General features: G+C 42.9%; 1 protein-coding gene across 1 annotated transcript in view; it reads left to right on the top strand.

The window, feature by feature from the left end:
* LOC144818538 (alcohol dehydrogenase 1-like) overlaps window positions 1-23,646 on the top strand; it is a 346,247-nt gene that overhangs the window by 176,922 nt on the left and 145,679 nt on the right. The window contains exons 4-5 of the mRNA XM_078676058.1: window positions 12,056-12,143; window positions 12,575-12,794. Coding sequence (XP_078532184.1) covers window positions 12,056-12,143; window positions 12,575-12,794 — 308 coding nt within the window. The remainder of the gene's footprint in view (window positions 1-12,055; window positions 12,144-12,574; window positions 12,795-23,646) is intronic.

Raw genomic sequence — 23,646 nt, 5'->3', positions numbered from 1 at the left:
TCTCTCCTTTTTTGTGTGAACTCATTCTCACTGCCCTCACTAGAGCTACTGGTGGTATAATGGCGGGGACGGTCCTGTTGGTTGCTCTTATTACCTTCTACCAATTTCTGGTTGGCATATTCAGTGGAAGTGTAAGGATATGCCTTCACCCTTCAGAAATTCTTCAAATCCTTCTGAAGCTTAGAGATCTTTGAATGAATTAGATGGTCTCTATATTCCGAGAGTTCCGTGTTAATTAGATCCAATTTATGGTCGAATGTCGCCATTACAATATTCACTTGGAGTCCAGCTTCCGTTGTTTGGATTTGTATCAGGAGCGCATCGGCTAGTCGTGTGGCTGTGCAGACAATTAAGACCAGCCAATCGCGGGTGCATTTCCACGAAACTAATGCCCAATCCCGTCTGAATTCCTCTTCCTCAGTGAGAATTGCCCCATGTAAAATCGTTTTTACCTGTGATAAGGGCAATAGATTTAGCCCTTCTAGCTGCAAGTGTAGGAAATCTGTTGTGCATTCATCAAAACTTGGAGTGGAAATGGATAGAGATGTGTTACTGTATTGAAAAAGGACTTAACACTATACAAGACGTTCATGGTTTTGTCTCCTTGATGAATAAATCACTCACAATGATCTTATGAACTGTTGCTAGATCAGTGTGCTTAGTTTGTGTTTCATTATTAATCGAACCCTAATTTAACTGTATACCCTGATGGGTCCCTTGTATTACCCTTAATCATGTTAGAGTGATGAATTACTTTTCAACTGCACCAATTATTGTTATCCAATTTAAGTTGTACACTGGTAATGTAATGTAATGTGATGTAATTTTATTTTGTAGAGTGTGCAATTACCCGAAGGTGTGTTAGCACGTGTGTTCAACCCCAATAGGCTAACAAAGCCTACCTACTTTGCAACAGATTGGATTGAGAGCACAAAGTTAGAGGCAGAGAGTTCGAAAGTTTACTAGCACAGGAGAAACTCCTGCCACCCCCTATTGATTTGTTTATTCTGGGGACAGTTACCATTTTGGGTGAACTTGAACTGACAACCCAGCTCGGAGAATGCCAGGAGGAAGTTTCTAAAAATATTCTGTTCCAGCCCGGTAAAGAGATTTTTGGACCAGACATAATGCGTTAAAATTGATCCTATTCCTAACTGGAAGCCAGAGTAGGCCCAGCAAAGACTTAGAAAGCAAGCAAATTAGGAATTTTCAAAAGCAACCTGGCTGATGCATTTTGCAGGGATTTAATTTTTCACCAGTGGATTATGGGTGCCCAGATACAAAGCATTGAAATAGTCAATTCTTGTAATAACAAGCGCCATGATAACTGTATTTTGCAGTTTCAATGGAATGAACGAAAGTATCCTCTTTAAAATCCTCGGCAGGAAAAAGCAAAGAGATGTGATTTGGTTTATTTGCCCCGAGAAGCACAGTTTGGTGTCAAGAAAGACTCCCAAATTTCTGGCTTTTTGGGCAGGAGAAAGAAGGGATCCAAGATCGAATGGCAACCATAAAGCAGGCATTTAGCTTAAAAAAGTTACTTTGCATTCAATATGCAATTGGAGACATGCAGGTACAAAAATGTTTTGGCCCCTCTTCAACATTAGATGATATTGACGCAACAATTTGTGTGTCGTTGGTGTAGGAAAATACTGCAAAGCCGAAACAGCGGATAAGATTAACCAGAGGGGTAACATAGATATTAAAAAGTGTGAGAGAGAGAGGACCCCAGAGCCCCTACCTGCTCACTCTCTCACAAGAATGAGCTAAGCAAGTACAATGCTGGATTACAAAAGCCCAGCATTTGGAGCCGGTTAATGAGGAGCGAGTGGTGGACCCAGCAGCCCCTTTGCAGGTAAGAACAGTGGGGCCGGGTTGGGAGGACTCGACAGACGACCAAAATGGAAATTTAAAAAAGTAATATTTCCCTTGTTGTTGTCTGTCAAATCCCCCCAACCACTCTACCTGCACGGGCCGCTGCTGGGCGGACCTATCAAACACGGCACATAGGTCTAGTAAAATCAATGCTGTCTTTCCACCCTTGTCAACCACCATTCTCAGTTCTTCAGAGGCTGCTACCAGGGTCGATCCAGTAGAGTGGGTTGCTCTGAAACCGTGCTGTGAAGAATAAAGAAGCTGGTTAGCGTCGAAAAAACACAGAATTTCCTCATTCATAGCTTTCTTTAGAATCTTGGCCGGAAGTGAAAGGCAGGATGTAGGCCAGTAACTTTTTCCATTTTGCGTATACAATGAAGGATTTTTTCACCAAAGGAAGTAGAGAGACTTTTTTCCAGATAGCTGGGAACTGTCCTGTGATCAACATTTTATTAAGTAAATCCATAAGAGGACCAGCTACTGTCCTAAAAATCTCCTTAAGACCTGTGGAGGACAGGGGATACGAAGGAGCCCTCGACTTGGTACAATTAATGAGATTGATCCCTTTTTCTTTGGTAAATAAGCTAAATTCTTCAAACTTTGTGTGGTCAGAGTCACTATTGTATTGTTGAGTGTCTGCAAACCTAACCATGGCCAAAACTTCCTCAACACAAACGGTATTTTGATTTTGACTGAAATCCTTAAAAATAAGATTTACCTTGGGCTTAAAGAACTCCATGAGCTTATTACAGAAACATTGATGTGGGTTAAAAATACTGCCATTGCTAAAATTAGATAATGACTTAACAGTTTTGAATAGCTCTTTGGTAGTATATTTGGCTAAGCTTATTTCTTCTGTAAAGTATTTAGGAGGCAGATGTACGGCCATTCAGTTTTGCGAGCCGCAAATTGCGACGTTTTGCAACTCGCAATTTGGGTCTCACAAAATGGAATGTACAGCAGTGTCTCAGACACTGTTTGCGATTCTCAATGGGGTCGCAAATAACCTGCCTCATTAATAATCATGAAGCAGGTTGCAATTTGCGACCCTATTGTGAATGGCCGGCACTCACAGGGATGGTGGCTAGCAGACCACCATGTCTGTGACTGCTTTTCAAATAAACAGTTTTTTTAAATACAGCCCGTCTTCCCTTAAAGGAATACAGGCTGCATTTAAAAAAGAAAAATTAAACATTTCTGTTTCATTTTGTAAGCGTATGCAGTGGTCTGTGGGACCACTGCCTGCTCTTAAATATGTTTGCTTCCAGTCACAAAGGGGAAGGGGTTCCCTGGGGACCCCTTCCCATTTTCAAGTGGCTTACCACCTACTTGAAGTACATAGAAGTGCGACTGGCTACTAGAAAGGGACGCCCTGGGCATGTCCCTTCTTAATAGCAAGTCGCAAACACTAGTTTGCAAGTCGGTAATAGGTTACTGACTCGCACAATAGGGTTTGTACATTCCACAGACCTATTTAGTGGTTTCAAACGGGCAAATTTCCCGTAACAACTGCTAAAAATGGCCGTACATCTGGCCCTTAGACTTTACTGTACTGAGTAGTGCCTTAAACTCTGTACTCTTATACTTTCGTTTTTTCTTCCAAGCAAAATTCTTTCCTCCATCTATGCTCTTGATGTCTGCATTTCTGTTTTAGAGCTTTTAATTCCTGTGAATACCACGAGGCAGAGGGATTTTTCCTATGGCTAATTATTAGTTTTTCCAGCACTAACCGTAAAGCTGCAGATTCTATTCAGTTTGTGTGATTCACTGCAGCAGCTTCTACATTATAATGCAGGATTTGACTCGAATTGGAAAGAATACCATTCAATTCGTCACAATTGAGGTTTTTCCAGGGGTGGAATTTAAAAGTTCTAGATACGTTTGTGCAGAGGCCAATATAAGGGAGCACTTTAAATGAAAGAAAGATGTCCTTATGGTCTGACCATACTGTAGATATGACCTTATCCAAACTCAAATCCTGATTGTTAGTGAATACTCCCTCAAGAGTACAATTAGCCTGAGTGGGTTCTTTTTTGATCTGCAGAAGAATACATTTTTTAAGGTTATCTACCAAACGATCAGTGTCAGAGTTGTTAGCAAGCTCTAAATGAAAATTGAAGTCACCCATAATCGTAAAATGTGGGATATCAACACAAGATTCTTGACGGGACACTCATGAGTAGCCGTACGCATTACAAATCACTGTATCATAACATAACATAACAAGATTCCATGAAATCCTGCATCTTTTGGAGGAAATTGCCCCTGGGGCCAGGTGGACGATAAATAAGACGACCCTGAAAGGAATATGTATTGTTCAGTTTCATATTGAATCTAAGAGCTTCACAGGCAAGTTAGAAGATGAGCTGAAACTTGCTTTTATGAATTTGCGATAGACTATCATAATTCCCCCACCCCTTTTATCTAATTGTGCAGCTCTTTCTAAGTTATAGCCCTCAGGGATGGCAATTTTAAGATCAGGGTCTTCATTCAAAAATGATCTGGCCAATTTAGAATGTACATATATTGCCCCTCAGTGATTTTATTACCACCTTGATACAATTAGAGACTTTATGTACCATTACTTATATGGCACACTAGACAGCAGCAAGCAGTCACTGACAATGATGGTTTCTCTCAATGGAGCACTTGTTGTGCTCCTAGCCTCATACTCGGCTGATCTGAGCTATTAGGTGAAGCGCATCTGCTCACCATTTCACCTATCTTGGGCAATGACAGTCATTGCACAGCTTACCTCTCCCGTTGTCGGGAGAGGCATTCCCTGAAATGAGTGCATACACAAGGCAGCAATTGGAAATCTGTGCCATTGTGCATCATGTGTGGTTTCGTCATTCATGACACCATCATATTTATTGGCCATCGATAATCACGACACAAGGGGTAAGCCATTCTTAAATACTCTCAAATATAAATTTGAGTATCCTTCTAAGATATACATTAATAACCTAACTCAGTCCCTTACAAATACAACCAAATTACTTTTTTCAATTTGTCTGCACTAATTTGTAGGCACCCACACACTGTATAGGACCAGCACTATCCAGACCGCTGACTATCAAGGTGCTACCACATTTCGAGCATTCTAAAAAAAAATTCTATTCTACAGAATGTCCCTACATCACCTACTCCTGATGAGATAATAGTAATTTCAGTTATGGTTGAAACGTTGTTGACATGTTGACAACAAACAAACAACCAGAGTCATGATATGCACACAGTTACCGACCTACAAATTTGAGAGCTGTTTGTTTTAAACACACATTTTTACTTTGTTTTATTTCCTGTACTTTTTATGTTGTGGTTTTGTTTTGTTCACTTGGGAAACACTGCACTTAGCACTTTTCTGTGTTTATAATAATTATTGTTAAAACATTATCTTAGATACAATATACATATCTAAACTACTAGTGATCGCCACACATTGTTCCTATTGCTTTTATAACATTGATTGTGAACAGTACATTATACTGGTATCAAGATATTCTTATTCAGTAAGACCCACTGTCAGTGCACCAAACCTTATTTTAGGGCGACTGGGGCTCTTTCTGTTCCTATAGTTGCTGTATGCTGGTCTGTGGGTTCCTTCAAAAATATCCCTGGGCAGGTGAAGTTGGAATCAGGCATTTCATCTGCCCACACCTTCTCCCTCAGCCATGCTTGTCAAAGGCAGATGGCAGGTCAGGGGAACTCATGCAAATAGAGGTTTAGGTTCCCCTATCTTCATACAGCCAACTGTAAGGGGTAATAAACCATTGAGGCAGCTATGGATGTGCAGGCAACTTACTTTTTCCTTATATTCCTTATATTCCTTTCAGGCATCTCGGGTCATGTAAGGTTCCCAGCCTATTCCCACTCGACACAATGTTGTCCGAGCCCAGATGTTCCACTTCTCATAGCATTCAAAGACACTGAACCACTCTAAAGACCTGAAGTCCTTGATAATGCCCCACACTGACTGAAAGCTCTGTCTTTGTGCATGAGCCAAGGGAAGCCCTTCTAGCATGGCCCCCACATTGCCGTAGCAACTGAGCTGCTCCCATGAAGACGCACCAGCAGAGGTTGTGCCGCGCCACGTAATTGCGATGGAGATCAGTGTGACTTTGCTGAGCCTGCAATCGACCGCCTGAGGGCAGCCCCACACGGCCCAGCACCGCACCACCGTCCAAACAGGAGGGCCCCCCCACTGATGTAGGGACTGCTCCTGCAACCAAAGGTACTGTGCCCAGGGTCAGGACCCGCAAGGTCCTCTGTGGTCATCTGGCTAACAACTATTTTTGCATACCGGTCCTGAGAGACCTGTGACTAATTCCTCGCTTGGGGTGCCTGTGAGCCTGCACCATACAGAGCCTGTACCTGTCGATCCCCTGCCAGGATCCCCGCCAATCACCCTGGTCTAGCGAGACCGCAATAGCTGCATTAACCATGAGTGCTCTTTCTGACACTCCCAACTTAACACTACCGTAATTAGTCTATGAAGAACACAACATATTTTTAGCACTGTGATTTTCCCTGCATATTTGAAAACTCTGTAACTTTAAAAGTATGAATGTCATTTTTATTGTTTTGGTCTTGTTTTAACCAGATAAATAATCTTTATTTTAATTAAACTGGTGTGGAATCTTTTTGTGGTGTTTTCACTGAGTTACTGTAATTGATGTGTTGCACAAATACTTAACACATGGCCTCTTTAGTTAAGCCTGACTGCTCTGTGCCAAACTACCAAAGGGTGAGCATAGGTTAATTTAGGTTGTGTATTTTACTTACCCTGACTAGGATTGTGGCTCCTGCTTGAACAGGGTGTATACTCTGCCAACTACAGACCTGATTTCTAACAATACATTTTGGTGGTTTGTTTATCATTTCATTCTTTCAGGGGTCACCTACACCTTGGTGGGTGTTCCACTAGTCTTTTAGGAGGGCAGTCTCCATTTACTTCACCAACGTTGCGGAGGACCATCTGCCCTATTTAGAAATCCCTGCCTGTCTGACAGGGTTCTATTCGCTGTGAAGGCAGTCACCGCAACCGAGCCTCCCCTCACAGCACTACAAGTTTGTTGAGCAGGGACAATGTTTAATGATCCAGCTTGACTAACATCTTTGTTTGGAGAAACACCTGCCATAGTAGGAGTTGTTCTTTTTCTAAATTAAAACCAAATGGCTCTGACACGAAACGCTGTCTCATACCAGGTGGGGCTGATTCTAAGGTTTCACTGTGAATGTCTACAATGTATTGCATGGCAGACACTGGCAGGGGAAACAGTGTCAGTAGCTGAACCGTCTATAGGACAGGATAACTGTCATTGTGACCTAGTGGCCCTTAAGCAGTTAGGCCACCTTGTTACAAGTTTACAATGGCAGAGCCAGTGGAGTGTCTGTTGATCTAAACATAGTGCTTTCACGCATTCTGAGTATAGTAGTAAACCATGTGATTGGTGGAGAAGGAGCGCTAACAATTTATGGTGTTGTTCCACCTCAGGCAAACTTTAAATGAGGCCCTGTATCCATATCATTTATGTAACTTGGACAGCAACTCTATTCTCGGAACCAGGGGCTGTGGCATCTGTGTTTACAATCAACTAACGCTAATACTAACCCCCGCCCACTCCCTGGATTTGAAAACCGATGCTATGCAGGCCAGTACAGTAACTACCACAGTTAATATCCAACGTACTCTATGCCTACAATCACTGTATACATTGCAATCTAGCATGTATACAAAACCTCTGCATTTGTTATGTTCAATAATAAATAGCAAGCCAGGCTGGTATGACAACGCACAACCTATAAACATCACAGCAGATAAAATGCCCCAACTACCACAATACCAACAAGCAATCAAGGGCCATATGTATCAAGGTACCAATTAGCGATTCTGTAAGAATCGCTAATTGGTATGTATAAAGAAAATCACAATTTTTTAGCGATTTCTTGATATTCCTTAATTGCAAATTCGCAAATTGCGAATTCACAATTAAGGAATACTTTCCCATTCATTTCTATGGGCCAGGAGGCCCATAGGAAGGAATGGGAATTTATTCTCAATTTGCGATTCGCAATTTGCTAATCGCACATTGAGAATAATTTCAAGGGTGCAGGGGTGTCCAAAGGACACCCTCTTGCACCCCTGAAATAAGCATGTATGACATGTATGTGCGTCACATGGCACTTTGAAAAATGCAAAAATGGGCATTTTTCAAGAAATTCGCAAATTACCACCAACTTGAAGTTGGTGGTAATTTGCGATTCCTTAGGGACGATTAGCAATTTTCATTGCATTTAAGGAATCGCAAAATTTGCGATTCCTTAAATGCAATTGCAAAATAAGGAATTGCAAATTTTGCGATTCCTTATTTTGCACCGGATTTTCCTTCATACATCCCATTTAGCAAATTCGCATTCGCAAAGGCCTTTGCGAATGCGAATTTGTATGATATATATGGCCCCAAGTTCGATGGTGCACACTTTACAAATAAATCAATATAAACAACCATTCCTTAAAAGGTTTAGGGCACATGAAGCCTGATTGACAACGTTAATTTAGACCTGAAGTCTAAGTTTAGTCCAAAAGTCTAAATTTTGACCTCAAGTCGAACTTTAGACATGAAGTCTAACTTTACACCTGAACTCTAAGTTATGACCTGAAGTCAAAGTTTAGACTTCAGGTCTGAGGTTATACTTCAGGTCTAAAGATAGACTTTAGATCTAAACTTAGACCTCTTAGGTCTAACCGTATACTTCAGGTCCAGGTTTACCTTTGTGAATTGGGCCCAAGGTCTAGCAAAAAAATGTATCGTCCATTTAAAATGTTCTTGAAAGAGATGATTGCCGCTCACCTTTTTCAGAAAATATTCAAATGCAACTCCTACATATCTACCATTGTGTGCGTGAAACAGCACACATGTTTTGGTAATCGGATTATTGGGTATTTTTTTGCTCAATTACCATCCTCTTCAATGTGTACCATGCTGTGGTGCTGGACAATTTTCAGAGTGGGGTGCTGCCATCACTGTTACATCACTGAAGTCTTAGGGAATGTGAAAAATCTAAGTGTTTCACACGGAACAGTTATAGCAAATGAGCCACAAGCATTCAGCAGGAGAGTGGTAAGGTTGTCGTATGTACCAGTAGCACATTTTGAAGTACACTGTTCCAAAAATGTACTAAAACATTGTGTTGTAGCACACTGTCATATACAGGTAGCATGCTTTCCATTAAAATGGGCACACTATGGACATGCAGTTTTACTGATATAACTACATAGGGCACAAACGATAATTTTTGGAAATCAGGATTCTGCAAATATTCAACATCACCAAGTAAAGTGTCCTTTGATTTGATTTCCTACTTTTAAAATCTTTGTTTCCCTCACCCTTCGGAATTAAGGAAAATGAACATCATCTGTGCTATCTTAAGTATTGATATTTTTTAAAATATTTGTAAAGTTCATTTACATGTATTTACATGTGTTATATGTTAGGAAAAAACTGACATCTCACAGCCTTTCCTTTCACACGTGCTGTACCAGCAAGTTTGTCATTTTCCTTTACAAAATCCTCTAACCTTTCAGTCAGGGAAAGAAAAGTAAAAACCAATCTCCACGTTAAAGGAATAGGCAGCAATTTTTCAGAAGACATAGTATGACAGGAAGCCCCTACTTTAGAAAGCACAACAAATGGGACAAGATAGAAACACGATTTGAGACATCTTTATTTCCCATTCACCAGCCGCTATCCAGCATGGTTATTGTGGGGGTTCTGCAGCTCCCCAGCAGACCTGGTTCCAGTTCTTAGGGTACCAGGTGATGCAATGGTAATGAAGACAGATGGCCTAGTAATTATTGGATGTGGTTTCTGCAGCTTTCTGTTGTTGCATACAATAAATGGTAATGAAAGTTGTCCTTGCTGGTTACTCACTGGATCACTGGCCCAACATCAAACTTCAGGAAAAAAGGTTCAGTCATGGTATTCCTGGTAGCTTCGCCTGTTCCATTTAATGTCTTATATTTTAATTGTAAAGGCCAAATATAAATGTTACTAATAGGGTTCTCCAAAACATGTTCATGCCCGGGGCCACATGAGATCTTCAGATGGCACGATACGTCCTTCTGTTGAAATAAAATTAATTTGTTTACAATAGATAATTTCTTTTATTTCCAGAGGAAAAATATGTTTCTCCTTGGTAAACCCCCTTCCCTTAAACTGGCATGAGATCTGGGGTGTTGGCTTCTTCCCACCCTGTAAACGGATTTACTTCTGACCGTGAAAAAAGGAAAATCTTCATTTAGAGGTTGACTGGTGGGACTAATATCACTGTTTCCCTGCCCCATTAAGAGTTGGGAAAACTCTTAAGCTGGCTTCACTAGGGGCAGCCATTGCCCTGGTAGCCTGCTGCCACTGTATCTGCAGGTCACACTGATGGCTGTGATCTCCTATATACGGCGGGGCATCCATCAGTAGATTTTCCTCTTTGGGGCCTCCATGTGATGCATCATGGAGCCAACCATGGGAAACCTTGAGGTGTGGGGAGAAACCTCTTGGCAAATCAGAGTCGTTGATTATTTACTCATACTTGGCGAGTTCAAGTTCAAGTTCAAATGACTTTATTCGATTGTTAACATTACAATCATAAAAGCACAATTCATGAACATACAGTTAAAAACAAGTGATCCTTTCCATTTGTGAGACGAGAGGTTACATGAGCAATATAAAACAAGGGTAGCAGGCAGAATGAGCACTTTAAAAATATAAATAGTTATAAAAAGTAATCTAAAAGTTAACAATATACCTAACAACAGCAGCATAATTATCCCTCCATACTTTTCCTGAATGTAATTGCTAATTTCAGAAAACTGCATACAAATATGGTGCAGTCACAGTTCAGGAGTTGAAGGTAATAAAGTGCTGGTTTAATCTGTGCAAATTTCAGTTCTTTGAGGCATGGTTTTAGGTATAGCCTCCGGGGTACTATGTAATAAGGACAAATAAATAAAAAGTGCGCCAGATCTTGCAGAGACTTTCCGTCGCAGCCGTAAGCTGGCAACACTTGACCTCGATGGGCACCACTCGGTACCGCTAATAAAAGATGGAACAGATCAAAACGGAACCTTGTTAGTAAGTAGCGTTCATAGCCAGTCATGGGCCATGTTAAGTATGGTTCCATTTGTAGACAGGTTTTAAGTAATACATGTTTCCTAACACTGTCTTTCTGTAGCTCGGCCTCTTCCCCGGCTAAATACCTGGTTGTCATGAATGTATTTTTCACAAAGGTGACATCCAATTTAGTGGTAGAGTCTGGGGTTAAAAACAAATCAGGCCGTCCTATTTCAATAAAACAATCATTAATATACTTCAGCCACGGAACCTTAAACCTACCCTCCCATGTTAGAGCTTCTTTTGATATATCATGGGTAAGAGGTATCTCATTATTTAGCCAGCAGTTCAACCAGCACAATAGGGGATTGACTGCTATTCTATCGCTTAAAAAGGGCACCCCTAGCTCCTCGTGTACAGAGAAATTTCCAGTTCCCCTAGGCAGCCTCAATAACTGCTTCAGGAAATTATTTTCTGCAACCTCTAGTTCCCGCATCTGGCTATAGCCCCAGAGCTCGCGAGTTTGGCGAGTTTGTTTCAGTAAGGCAAGCAATGAATGCTGAGTGGGCCTAAATATCATTCCACGTGATTGGCACTCACTTGTGTCTTTGAGGCATCTGCTGGCTGGCAGGTGAATAAGGAGTGCGTCTTCTGACAGGGGAGCACAGACTCATTTGACCTGTGGGGCTGGCTAGATTCCTTCTCAAGTCTAAATGGCCCCATAAATCCCACACCATCCCCATTGGAGGAATAGAACGGACAGGAGTTTGAGAAAACTCAGAAACCTTGGGGGCTGTTGCTGTTCCTAAACATTAATCGCAGGAACACTGGAATGCTCACTTCCCACCCTTCGGTGGAATTTTCTCATGCACAGTATAACGAGCACGTCAGGTAATATTGTGTGTGAGTAAAAAGATTCACAACACCTTTATCAACATTTTTTAGTAGCTTGTATTTGTACATCCAGACATTGATGCATGTAAAGTTAAGGCCTTCTCATTTAGTTTTGTTAATGTGTTTCCAGATTTGTGCCTATCATATCACATTAAAATTAATTTTCTCTTTCCTAGGTGATAAGGTCATCCCATTGGTCGTTTCACAGTGTAGAGAGTGTCGATGCTGCAAACATCCAAATGCCAACCTCTGTGTTAAGGCTGAGTGAGTTTTTGTTTCTAGTTCACATTTATAAACGTAATATTCTGTTGCCCATAAGCAATGGCTTGTCCAGATCCCTTCTGTAATTGTTTAAGATCTTGTATCTATTGGCTTTGTAACCCAGTACATTAAGCACTTTAATTCTGTTCAATCAGACTTGTTATTGGCTGCTATTGCATATTGCACTTTTTTCCCATGGAGTTTTTTAAAATTGTGTAAATTGTGTAATGTTTTTAGTAACTTTTTATATCGTCTATTTAATCATTGCTGTACGTTCTGGTCTCTGTTGTGCTGTATACTTTCAGGATCCTTGTGATCCTAATAAAGTGACTGACTGACTGACTAAACTTAATATTCTCTCTTAATTCATTGCAAATCAAATTCCAAACAAACCTACCACATCTAACCCTTTTTTGCATTTTTCTTTTACTTAGCATTGGGAAACACACTGGACTGATGGATGACAACACCAGCAGGTTTAGCTGCAAAGGGAAACTGATTCATAATTTCTTATCCACCAGCACCTTCACTGAGTACACGGTTGTCAATGAAATTTCTGTGGTTAAAATCGATGCTGCCGCCCCTCCGGAGAGAGTCTGCCTCATTGGTTGCGGGTTTTCTTCTGGATATGGAGCTGCAACCCAAACTGCCAAAGTAATATTAGATTTTCTATACTACATTGCACTTAAATTTTTACTTCAATGCATGTACATTTTTGCAGGGCTATCCTATGCCACAACACAATCTAGAGCCTATATGGGCCTACACATTATGTCGGAGACAGAATGAAGGAAAATAGGGGCAGATAGTTTGAAGACTCTTGCATTATCTAGGTTTAAAATGCTTTTCTATGTGTGACTGTTTGACTTATGGCTTAGTTGATAGCCAAAATAGTGCCAAAGAATACCTCCTCCCAATACCAATCTTCTCTGGTGGTAGATCTTAAATGGGCTATCAGGATTTTCAAAACTATAAATAGGAACAGATAATTGACTTAGAAAGAGTACTATTTGGAGTTTAGTGTGGAAGAACATTCCGAGTTCAGGTTTGGTAATCAGAAAGAGTAGTTATTAGAAATTATCTGAGTCACCGAGCAAATGGGCAAAGTGATCCCCATGAAGTCAGTGGTGCAGTCAGGTTGTCTAAGACAAAGAACAAATGTATACCCTTGATTTAGAATAGATCGAGCAGGTTCGGGTGCAAGCAACAGGAGTGTATGATTGCAGACATCGGGCTGAAAGTATCAATGTTAGTGCATAGTTTCAGCTAAACAAGCAAAAATATAAATCCTTTCTCTCCCCATCTTCATTCACGGGTGGGCATTTCCAATTAACATGCTTAGCTTGAACATGAAAAGATGTTGAAGGGGGCGCAATAATTAAGCTGTAAAAAAAGCATAGTTTGTTTTTCTTTTACAAGAGACTAGCAGCCCGTCCCGACGTTGTCCGGGAGCAATCAGGCTTCTGGGCCCCCGCCCGCCCCGACGTTGTCTCAGGCTTCAGGGCCCTCGCCCGCCCCGACGTTGTCCGTGGGTCCCCCGGAGCGCACCCATCACTTTCAAGGCCCCCAATGAGCCGCACACGGGCCGCTTCACCTACCTCAGCCGCCGCTCCTCCCCGCCTGTCCGCCGCTCCTCACCACCTGTCCGCCGCTCCTCACCACTCCTCCCCGCCTGTCCGCCGCTCCTCCCCGCTCTCATGTCCGCCGCTTTCCCTCGTGCTCCTGTACGCCGCTCCTCCCCGCGCTCCTGATGTCAGCACGCACGTCGCAGCCGGCGCTACTTCCAAGGACTACTTTTTTTTTAATCGTAAATATTTTAAAGAACGTATATTTTATTTTTTTATATAGCCTATGTCCATCTGCAGACCCTGACAATTACAACGATGTATCGGGTGTTTGGATTGGTGCTGTGGTTCCTGAGTTTACCCGCCTCAAAGGTTCAAAGTTCTCTCTTTATAATAGTATATATATATATATATATATATATATATATATATATATATATATATATATATATATATATAAGTCTAAACAGGAAGCCCCAAATTAAAGCAAAGCCACACAAAGTTCAGACCAGCACGTTTATTTGCATCCATTTCACTGCTCGCTCCTTGACAGCTTTCAGAGCAATCTTTGAACATGTAAAGCCTGACGCGTTTCAGGAAATAATCCTTTCTTCAGAGGCATTGTTCACGAAGGGCTGGAAGAGCAGTTTTTGGCCGCGTCTGCTCATATAATCACTGGCACCTGCCACAGTGGGCGTGGCTAAATCGCAAAGCCTTCTGTGCCTTGTAGTACGCTGGCCCTCTTCCCACAGTGGGGCCACTCAACAGTCCTTGCAATTTGAACCAAGTATTCACCAAGTGGAGTAAAGTAAAGCGCTGTAAGCCCTCAGATTGCGCTTTGCAGCAGTGAATTCGTGCTCAAGGCAGCACCACCTGCATTGGAGCTGCTCTTGTCTTTGTTCCGTCTTTGCAAGCCCCTTCTCAGAGCCTGCACGAACCCTTCGTAAGGTGGGCCTCGCTTCTCGACTGGGCAAACAGCCGATATCCATAAAGTCTAAACAGGAAGCCCCAAATTAAAGCAAAGCCACACGAAGTTCGGATCAGCACGTTTATTTGCATCCATTTCACTGCTCGCTCCTTGACAGCTTGCAGAGCAATCTTTGAACATGTAAAGCCAGACCCGTTACAGGAAATAATCCTTTCTTCAGAGGCATTGTTTATGAAGGGCTGGAAGAGCAGTTTTTGGCTGCGTCTGCTCATATAATCACTGGCCCCTGCCACAGTGGGCGTGGCTAAATCGCAAAGCCTTCTGTGCCTTGTAGTACGCTGGTCCTCTTCCCACAGTGGGGCCACTCAACAGTCCTTGCAATTTGAACCAAGTATTCACCAAGTGGGGTAAAGTAAAGCGCTGTAAGCCCTCAGATTGCGCTTTGCAGCAGTGAATTCGTGCTCAAGGCAGCACCACCTGCATTGGAGCTGCTCTTGTCTTCGTTCCGTCTTTGCAAGCCCCTTCTCAGAGCCTGCACGAACCCTTCGTAAGGTGGGCCTCGCTTCTCGACTGGGCAAACAGCCGATATCCATATAGTCTAAACAGGAAGCCCCAAATTAAAGCAAAGCCACACGAAGTTCAGATCAGCACGTTTATTTGCATCCATTTCACTGCTCGCTCCTTGACAGCTTTCAGAGCAATCTGCGGCCGGCGCTACTTCCAAGGGACTACTTTTTTTTAATCGTAAATATTTTAAAGAACGTATATTTTATTTTTTTATATAGCCTATGTCCATCTGCAGACCCTGACAATTACAACGATGTATCGGGTGTTTGGATTGGTGCTGTGGTTCCTGAGTTTACCCGCCTCAAAGGTTCAAAGTTCTCTCTTTATAATAGTAGTATAGATAAAAGACAAAGGGGTTACAATGATAGCATCTATTATCAAAGACAAAAAGTGTCAAAGGTAATAGGTCTGGATTTTTAAACAGAAAATGAATCTTCATTGATTAGCGAATTTGTATATCTAATTGCATGAGTGGAGAAATGCGAGAATTAGCCAAAGATTGGATGACTGGATGGATGAGTAAGTGTATAAATGTATTGATGGATATTTGTCAGAAATATGATAATTAGTTGAGGGAGTAAATACACGCCTCAAGTCAGGGCACAAGTCCTAAAAGAAGATGTGGGGGATTAACCAAGTTAAGCAGTATGCAAGTGGCGTCACAACCCATGACCTCACATGAAGTGACATCTCTAGAAATGACATCAGATCTTAAGACCTCACACATATTTTTAGCAGGTCTATCATGAGTACAGTTGAGCACATTACAATATTTAACAAATGAGATTTTGCGTCGCAGTTGTGCCAAAAAATTGACACAACCCTGATGTAAAATTTGGGTCTCAACGTAGAGATATATTTTTTTCAACCTGCCACAAAGTCACTGGCAACAAGGAGAAGCATGGCAACAAATCTGTTATGCTTAACTGGTTGCAAAATCTGCATTTTAAAATATCTGATGGGGTTAAGGCACCTTCTGCAGAAATCTTTGTGAGCCTCCCTACATTTCAGGGGATAATAATGGTAAGATAACTCTGAAGGTTAACCCATTTACTGTAAAGACCTGTATTTTTTCTAGCTCCAGTTTTGAATCAAAGATCCATAGAGGGCGGATATGTCTCCTGCAAAGCACGTAATGTAACACACCAATGACAGATTTTTATCTTATATAAATGGCTAAGTGGGTTACTGCTTTTTAGAAAGAGATCATCTTGTTACTGCCAAAGGCAAGCCTGTCTGCGCCCATCCGCTTGTGGACCGTGGCCAGTGCCAAAACCCTTAGCCCTCCCACCATCCCCCGTTACATTGCCAGTGACCTTCTGACCCTAGACCCTGGATGCCACAACAACTGCTTCCCCGCGATCAGCCAAAGGACCCTTCACCTGCTACCACTGCTGCTTCTCATGCTGCACAGGACCACCGGCCCACTCTGGACCACAAGCGCCCAAGGCTACACACAAACCGGCAGCAATCCAATACATTCTGCTCAACATTCGTTCCCTCTTCAAACATGCCATAGAAATTTGGGACACCATCATAACACTCTCGCCAGACGTGGTCTTCATCACCAAAATGTGTCTCAACCCCACCGCATACCCCAACATTGCTACCACCTCACCCATCGGCTACAAGACCGCTCAAAAATACACAGTGGAGGCATCACCTTAATCTTCAAGGAAACCATCCGATGCACCATCACCATCAACGACCCCACACCACTCATGGAACACTTGAACTTCTTATTAAAAGTTGATGACATGACCACAATAAAAGGCACCCTCACTTACAGACCACCAGGACCTCGACCAGCCTTCTATGATGCCATCTCTAACCTATTTACTCCCCTCGCCATTGACTTCTACAACTATGTCCTGCTGGGCGATCTTAATTTCAACATTGACGACCCCAATGACACCAACACTGACTCCCTCCTAGAGAACATCAACAACATCGGGCTCACATAAATAGTCACTGAACCCATGCACAAACCCAGACATACACTTGATGCCATCTTCACCTCCAGCAACAAACTCAAATTCACCCACATCACAGAGCTCACCTGGATCAACCATGCCATTGCCTACTTTACCATTCCCAGTCGAACTTATCAAACAATCACCAAGCACCACAGTGCCACCGACCGCAGATGAGGAAAAGTCACCAAAACGCAATGTAACCAATCCCTCAGGAACACACAACTCGAATCCTTAGCACATTTCAACCAGGCCATCCAGAACTTCACCACTTGGATCATAAATCCACATACAAAGTCATACCGCTGAAACTATTCAAGATTGTCAACACTCCAGCCACAGAGAACACCATCCACCCCTCTCAAGAACTCTGTGACTCCCTCTAGAACTACTTACACAGCAAGATAGCCATGATGTACAACAACTTTGACCTCCAACCCACCACCCTCAGCGTCGACACCCTCAAGCAACCAGCAATTACCAGCCGAATACTCACCACTTGGTCTTCACTCACTGCACAGACCATCTCTACTATCATGTCGTCCATCCACTCTGGGGCACCCATGAACCCTTGCCTCCACCATCTCTTCAACCTCAGAGCCAACCCTATCAGCATGGAGCTCACCGGGATTCTCCACACCTCCATCTCCACAGCAACCTTTCCAGACATATGGAAACATGCAGAGGTCAGACGCCTCCTGAAAAAGCCATCGGCAGACCCCAGTGACCTCAAAAACTACAGACTGATCTCCCTGCTCCCCTTCCCAGCCAAAGTATGTGAGAAAATCTTTAACCAACAGCTCACTGAATACCTGGAACTCAACCAACTACTCTACACCTAATTCAAATTCAAATTCAAATTCAAGTTTATTGTTTGATTACTAAAAACCATAACAAAATGTTAAAACCACGTGACTCATGAATACATGTACAAAGATTTTAAAATGAAACAAAAAAAGAACCCCGGTTAGTGCAAGGGCAGTGCAGTAATCTTGCGATAAAAGAGAGTTGAAATTAAAAATTGGCCGCATATACATTTGTCTTTCATGGATAGGGCTGATTGAATAACTTAACAATACTACTCTACACCTCACAATCTGGATTCTGTGCCAACAACATCACCAAGACGTGCTGAACACCACCACAGATGCCATCAGATTTCTTCTTGGTCATTGAGAAACTGTGGCCCTGATCTTCTTTGACCTCTCTGCTGTGTTTGACATTGTCTCCCACCAGACCCTCATCAATAGACTTAACACCACCTGCATACAGCAAAATGCCCTCAAAGGATCACTTCTATCCTAGGATGCACAAGAGCATCCAACTGCCTCCCTTTTGCCTTGCACCCAAGATCCTCACCTTAAGCGTACCTCAAGGATCATCCCTCAAGCCCTCCATATTCAACATTTACATGACCCCCTTCGCAGACATAATCAGATCCCATTGCCGCAACATAATATCCTACACCAACGACACTACAACTTTTTCTCTCAAGCACCGAGGAGCCTACCACCGCCAAAGCCAACTTCTGCAGTGCCATGACAGGCGTAACCAAATAGATGGGAGAGAGCTGCCTCAAGTACAACTCCAACAAAACAGAAGTACTGATTTTCGTGAAGAACACTTCATATGGAACTACAGATGGTGGCTAGCAAAACACGGACCATCACCCACACCGACAGACTTGCAGGCAACCTCTGAATCATCCTTGACAGCGAACTCACAAGAAACGACAAGTCAATGCAGTTGCTTCCTTGTGCTTCCACACCCTCTGCAGAATTTTCAGATGGGTCACTTTCAACACCAGATAGACCTTCACACAGGCCCTCGTTACCAGCCACCTAGACTACAACAACACTCTCTACACTGGAAATCTCATCCAACTCCTTAAAAGACTCCTGACCTTGCTGAGCACTGCAGCCAGACTCTCCTTGGACCTTCCCAAAGGGACTCACACCCCACCGCACCTCAGAGACCTCCACTGGATCCCCTTTCATGAGAGATGCCAGTTCAAGATTCTCGTGCACGCCTACAAAGCTCTACACAGCCAGGGACCATCCTACATCAACCATAGACTGAACTTCCACCTGCCTCCAAGACAACTGTGCTCTGCCTCACTTGCCCTCACACACACACACCCCTAAATCCATTTCAGCCACAACAGGGCCCGCTCTTTCTCCTACACCGCTACCAAGACCTGGAATGTCCTACCAATCCACCTCTATACAGCTCCCTCCCTGGGAGAGTTCAGAAAAATGCTCAAGATCTGGCTCTGCAATGGAAACACAGCACCACAGCGCCAGATGCTCCTAAGGGTGACAGTGGGCACTCTACAAATACTGATTGATTGACTGACTTACAGTTCAGAAATTGTAATCCTTCTAATACAGCTCAGTGAGTTATGAAAGACATGTGGCTCCAACACCTTGTAACCCTCACTGTCTTATGTAACACATCCTGTATAATGATTTACACATTTGTATGATTTATCTTCTATGTATAATCTGTATGTGTGATGTAAGTGCTCTGACACCCTGCACTTGGATGAGAATCTCTATCAAAGAAATAACAAAAATAGTGGTATTTAAATTGTGTAAATACTGGGACAGACCAACACATATGACATTCTTACAGTGCATGTATATCTCTTATATCCAGGGACTCTACAAAGTCAAAAGCATGCCTCTCTTTAGTACCTGTGAAGAAATACGCTGTGTGTGTTTCCCCTACATTGCATTTAGGTGTGAGTTTCCCCCATATGCTCCCATCCAGGATACTGCAATAAAAGGAGGCCTGATGGCCCATTAACGTCGGCCTTTGTTGTGGGCCTAGATGGAACCTGATAAGCCCCCTCCCCGCCTGCACTTTGCTGCTCGGAATGAAAGCAGACAATGTGCAGGTGCTCCTGAATGTGTCCCATGGACAAGTTTAGCATATTTCTCTGGGTCCCAACATCTTGGCTGGGTAGACGGCATCCACTCCGTGAAAAGAGTGGGTAGACGCCATCTACCTGTGTGTAACCTAGACTTGTGACCTGCCTCAAGTAATATTCACAGTCCTTGTCAGGGTGAACTGCTAAAGTCACTAAATAAACCTAAGCCTGACCCCCTTGTAGCTAGGGCACAGAGCAGGCAAGTTTAACTTTGAGTCAACGTGTAAAGTATTTATGCAGTACTAAAACAGTAATAAAGTTAAAATGCAAAACAACCTAAAATGAATTAGAAAAACAAACTAAAATTAAATGAACAAAATGTCATCCAAATAACAAAATTCCAAGAGGGGGAACCAGAGATATGAATGTAAAAATATTGTAACTGCCAATATCGGCAAGAAGCACAAAGTGCCTATGATAGTCAATAGTCTAGGTAGCCTGTGACCTAGGCACAAATTGATGCTAAATGCAATGGCGCATGGGTCAGATACACTAACCAAGTTCGCCTTGGTCAGGGATTCTAACTTCTCATTTTAGTCCTTTAAGTCCCAATGCACCACAGAATTACACTTCTAAATCCCAACAGGACTTAGGGGGGGGGACTTTAGAGACTCAGAGGGTGGCTTTCAGAAGCCAACAAGAGGGTCCAGTTCAGCTCCAGTTGCCAATAGACAGCTGGGAATTTGCAGGAACAGGTCTCTTGTAGCTTGCTGGCCCCTTTAGCTTTACCAAGAAGTTAGCCTTATGACCAGTGAAGTCCACTTTCTTGTTCTGGCTACAAGAGGAAAACAGGTCTAGCTTTCAAGGCTTTTCTCAGCTCTCAGACAGCTGGTTCACATTCCTCTTCTTATCTTCTACACTTCCAGGAGTGTTCTAAAGTTGGTACCTGGAAATGCCACATTTATGCCTGGTACAAGTTAATCAGTGGGGATGACCCTAGAGGATGTCCTATCCAATAGGGTAATGTTTTCCCACCTACTTTGCCCATTTTCAAAATAGCAAAGTTCTTGGCCACACTGAAATTGGACTCAGAGGGTTGTGTGTGGACTATGGTAATCCAAGTGTACTCCCACACATAACAACAAAATCCTGTTTGAAGCAGTACCCGTACCCTCACAAAACTCGGAGACAGACGTTTAGTAGAACAAAACTATGGGGCATATTACCAACGATTAGCGATATTTATCGCTAACAAGGCTTAGCAACGAATTTTTTAATGCTAAGCATCGCCGGAAATTATTGCAGAGATAACTTGCTATTAGCAAGGTTTATCTCAGAAGTGATAAAAATCCTCGCGCTAACTGCCAAATGAGAGATTATCGCTGGAAAACCAACGATAATCTCTCGAAGTTTGGCGTTAGCTTAATGATAGAGGCTCACAAACTTAGCCATGATATCCACCTTCCATAGGATATCATGGCTAAGTCAGGAAAATACCAGGTGTAAAAAAAGCAGCGCTAACCGCAGTTAGCGAAATCCTTGATAATAGGAGAAATGTGGCTTAACTACATTTCTCCTATTATTTTTCTCTGGAACGCCCCCTTTGCATCTCATTAGAGATGCAAGGGGAAACATAGAGAAAAAGGGTGCTAACATGCGAATTTGCGTGCTAGCACCCTGTTGCTGATAGGGAGATCATTGTATCTCCACTTTCTTGGCTTTTAAAGCCAAAAAAGCAGAGATAAATCCCTTGATAATATGCCCCTATGTTTTCCCGCAACCAGACAGTAGATACACAAGAATTGTTTTGGCATCCTGTCCTCACTCATTGAAGTGTGCCCCAAGTGTTATAAGTCAAATGCAAGCAGACTTATCAAGCAGGTCTTGTAGCTCCTGCAGAATTTACCACAAATGTCAAAAAGAGACCCTCTGTGAATGTAGCCTGCATAGCTGGGGGAACAAAAGTAGAACCCTGGTCAAGTGTCAGCTAACATTTCCTCATAACAGGGGAGGCTACTTTGAAGTGCATCCCAAGTGTCATATGAAAAAACCCAGTAACCTGTTAAACAGAATGGGATATTTAAGCAGAATGTGAAACTTTAATGTAAAAAAGAATGCATGCAGTCCCACCCTGCAGATTTTGGCAGGTTCAAAGGTACCCTCTCTGTTCATTCAGGTCAGCCTATTAATTACTCTTGGGAGTATTTCACATCAATTCCCACTATTAAAATAGTAATTACTGGCTGGCAGTAATGGGAGAGCATATGTTTATGGGCCTCCAGAGGATTTAGGCAGGGACAAGGTAACTTTATAAAAGTACCTTTTACTTTATAGCTATAGAAAATTTTATTTTACCCTTACATTATTTTTTAATAACTATTAGAACGAGTCTTTGAAATATGTATTTAATAGAGAGATCTAGCCCCATATTCCTTACCTTATAAACGTCCAAGCATAAGGCTGGAGTCTGAAGATTTTTGATAGCAGTACCCCTGCACACCAATAGGTGGCGCTGGTCAACTTTGCATGATGTAGTAGGTGTTACGTCTGTGTCGTCTATATTGGCACCACCTCGGCACGCTGACGTCCTTTCTTTTCTTTCTGCACAAGCCGGTGCAGATTTGTCAAAGAGAGCTACCCCCTGTAAATTTGTGACAGACTTTTTCAACTTTTGTCAATTTTTTTGGTGTGTAGGTATGTGAAGTAAGAAGACCTCAGGTTCCAACCGTGCAGCGCCTGTCACTGTGCAATGTCGGTCACCGATCCCCATCTGGAATCACTTTGTTGCCTGGAGTGCAACCACAACCCAAAGTCGAGCTCCAACTGCTGGGCCATGGCACCAAAAGCTTTGAGGGAGCGGTCCCTGAAGCTGCTTGCGGCCAGGTGTCGGGAGCCTCTGAGATCTCCCTGAAGATCTTGTTCCCGCTCCTGGTCTCGGTAGAGAAGATGGGCCACGCCCTGCTCCGGGGGATTCCTATTCCAAACCTACCTGTTCACGGGCATCCAGTTGACAGTAGGATATGCCATCACCTCCACCACTGGCAAGATAACCCCTTGGACAGGTGTGTTTTGCAAATAGTCCAAAGGCCTAATCCCTGATGGAGGATCATCTTGTCTTACTTTGTGAGGAAGTCAAAAGTCTCTTATCCAAGGGTGCTATAGAGAGTGTTCCCGAGCCAGAAATAGGACGTGGTCGCTATTCCCACTATTTTCTGGTTCCAAAGAAGGACAGAGGCCTTCATCTATCCTTGGCCTCAGAGCCCTCAACTACTTTCTCACAAAAGAGAACTTCAAGATGCTCACACTTGCTCAGGTCCTGTCTGCCCTGGACCCAAGAGACTGGATGGCAGCGTTGGACTTGCAGGACACCTGTTTCCGTATTGCCGTTCTGTCTGCCCATCAGCACTACCTGCGGTTTACAGTGAGCTAAGAGCCCTTTTCATTTACAGTGCTCCCCTTCGGCCTCACCAGTGCCCCATGGGTGTTAATCAAGGTGGTGGTGATGGTCGAAGTACATCTGCAGAGATTAGGGGGTCCAATCTTCCCTTATCTCGATGACTCGTTGTTGAAGGTAGGCTTGCCCAAGCTGTCATCTCCTACC

The sequence above is a fragment of the Lissotriton helveticus genome, chromosome 2_1 (assembly GCF_964261635.1).
Source record: "Lissotriton helveticus chromosome 2_1, aLisHel1.1, whole genome shotgun sequence".
Taxonomy (NCBI): Eukaryota; Metazoa; Chordata; class Amphibia; order Caudata; family Salamandridae; genus Lissotriton; species Lissotriton helveticus.
This window is presented reverse-complemented; position numbering and strand designations above follow the sequence as displayed.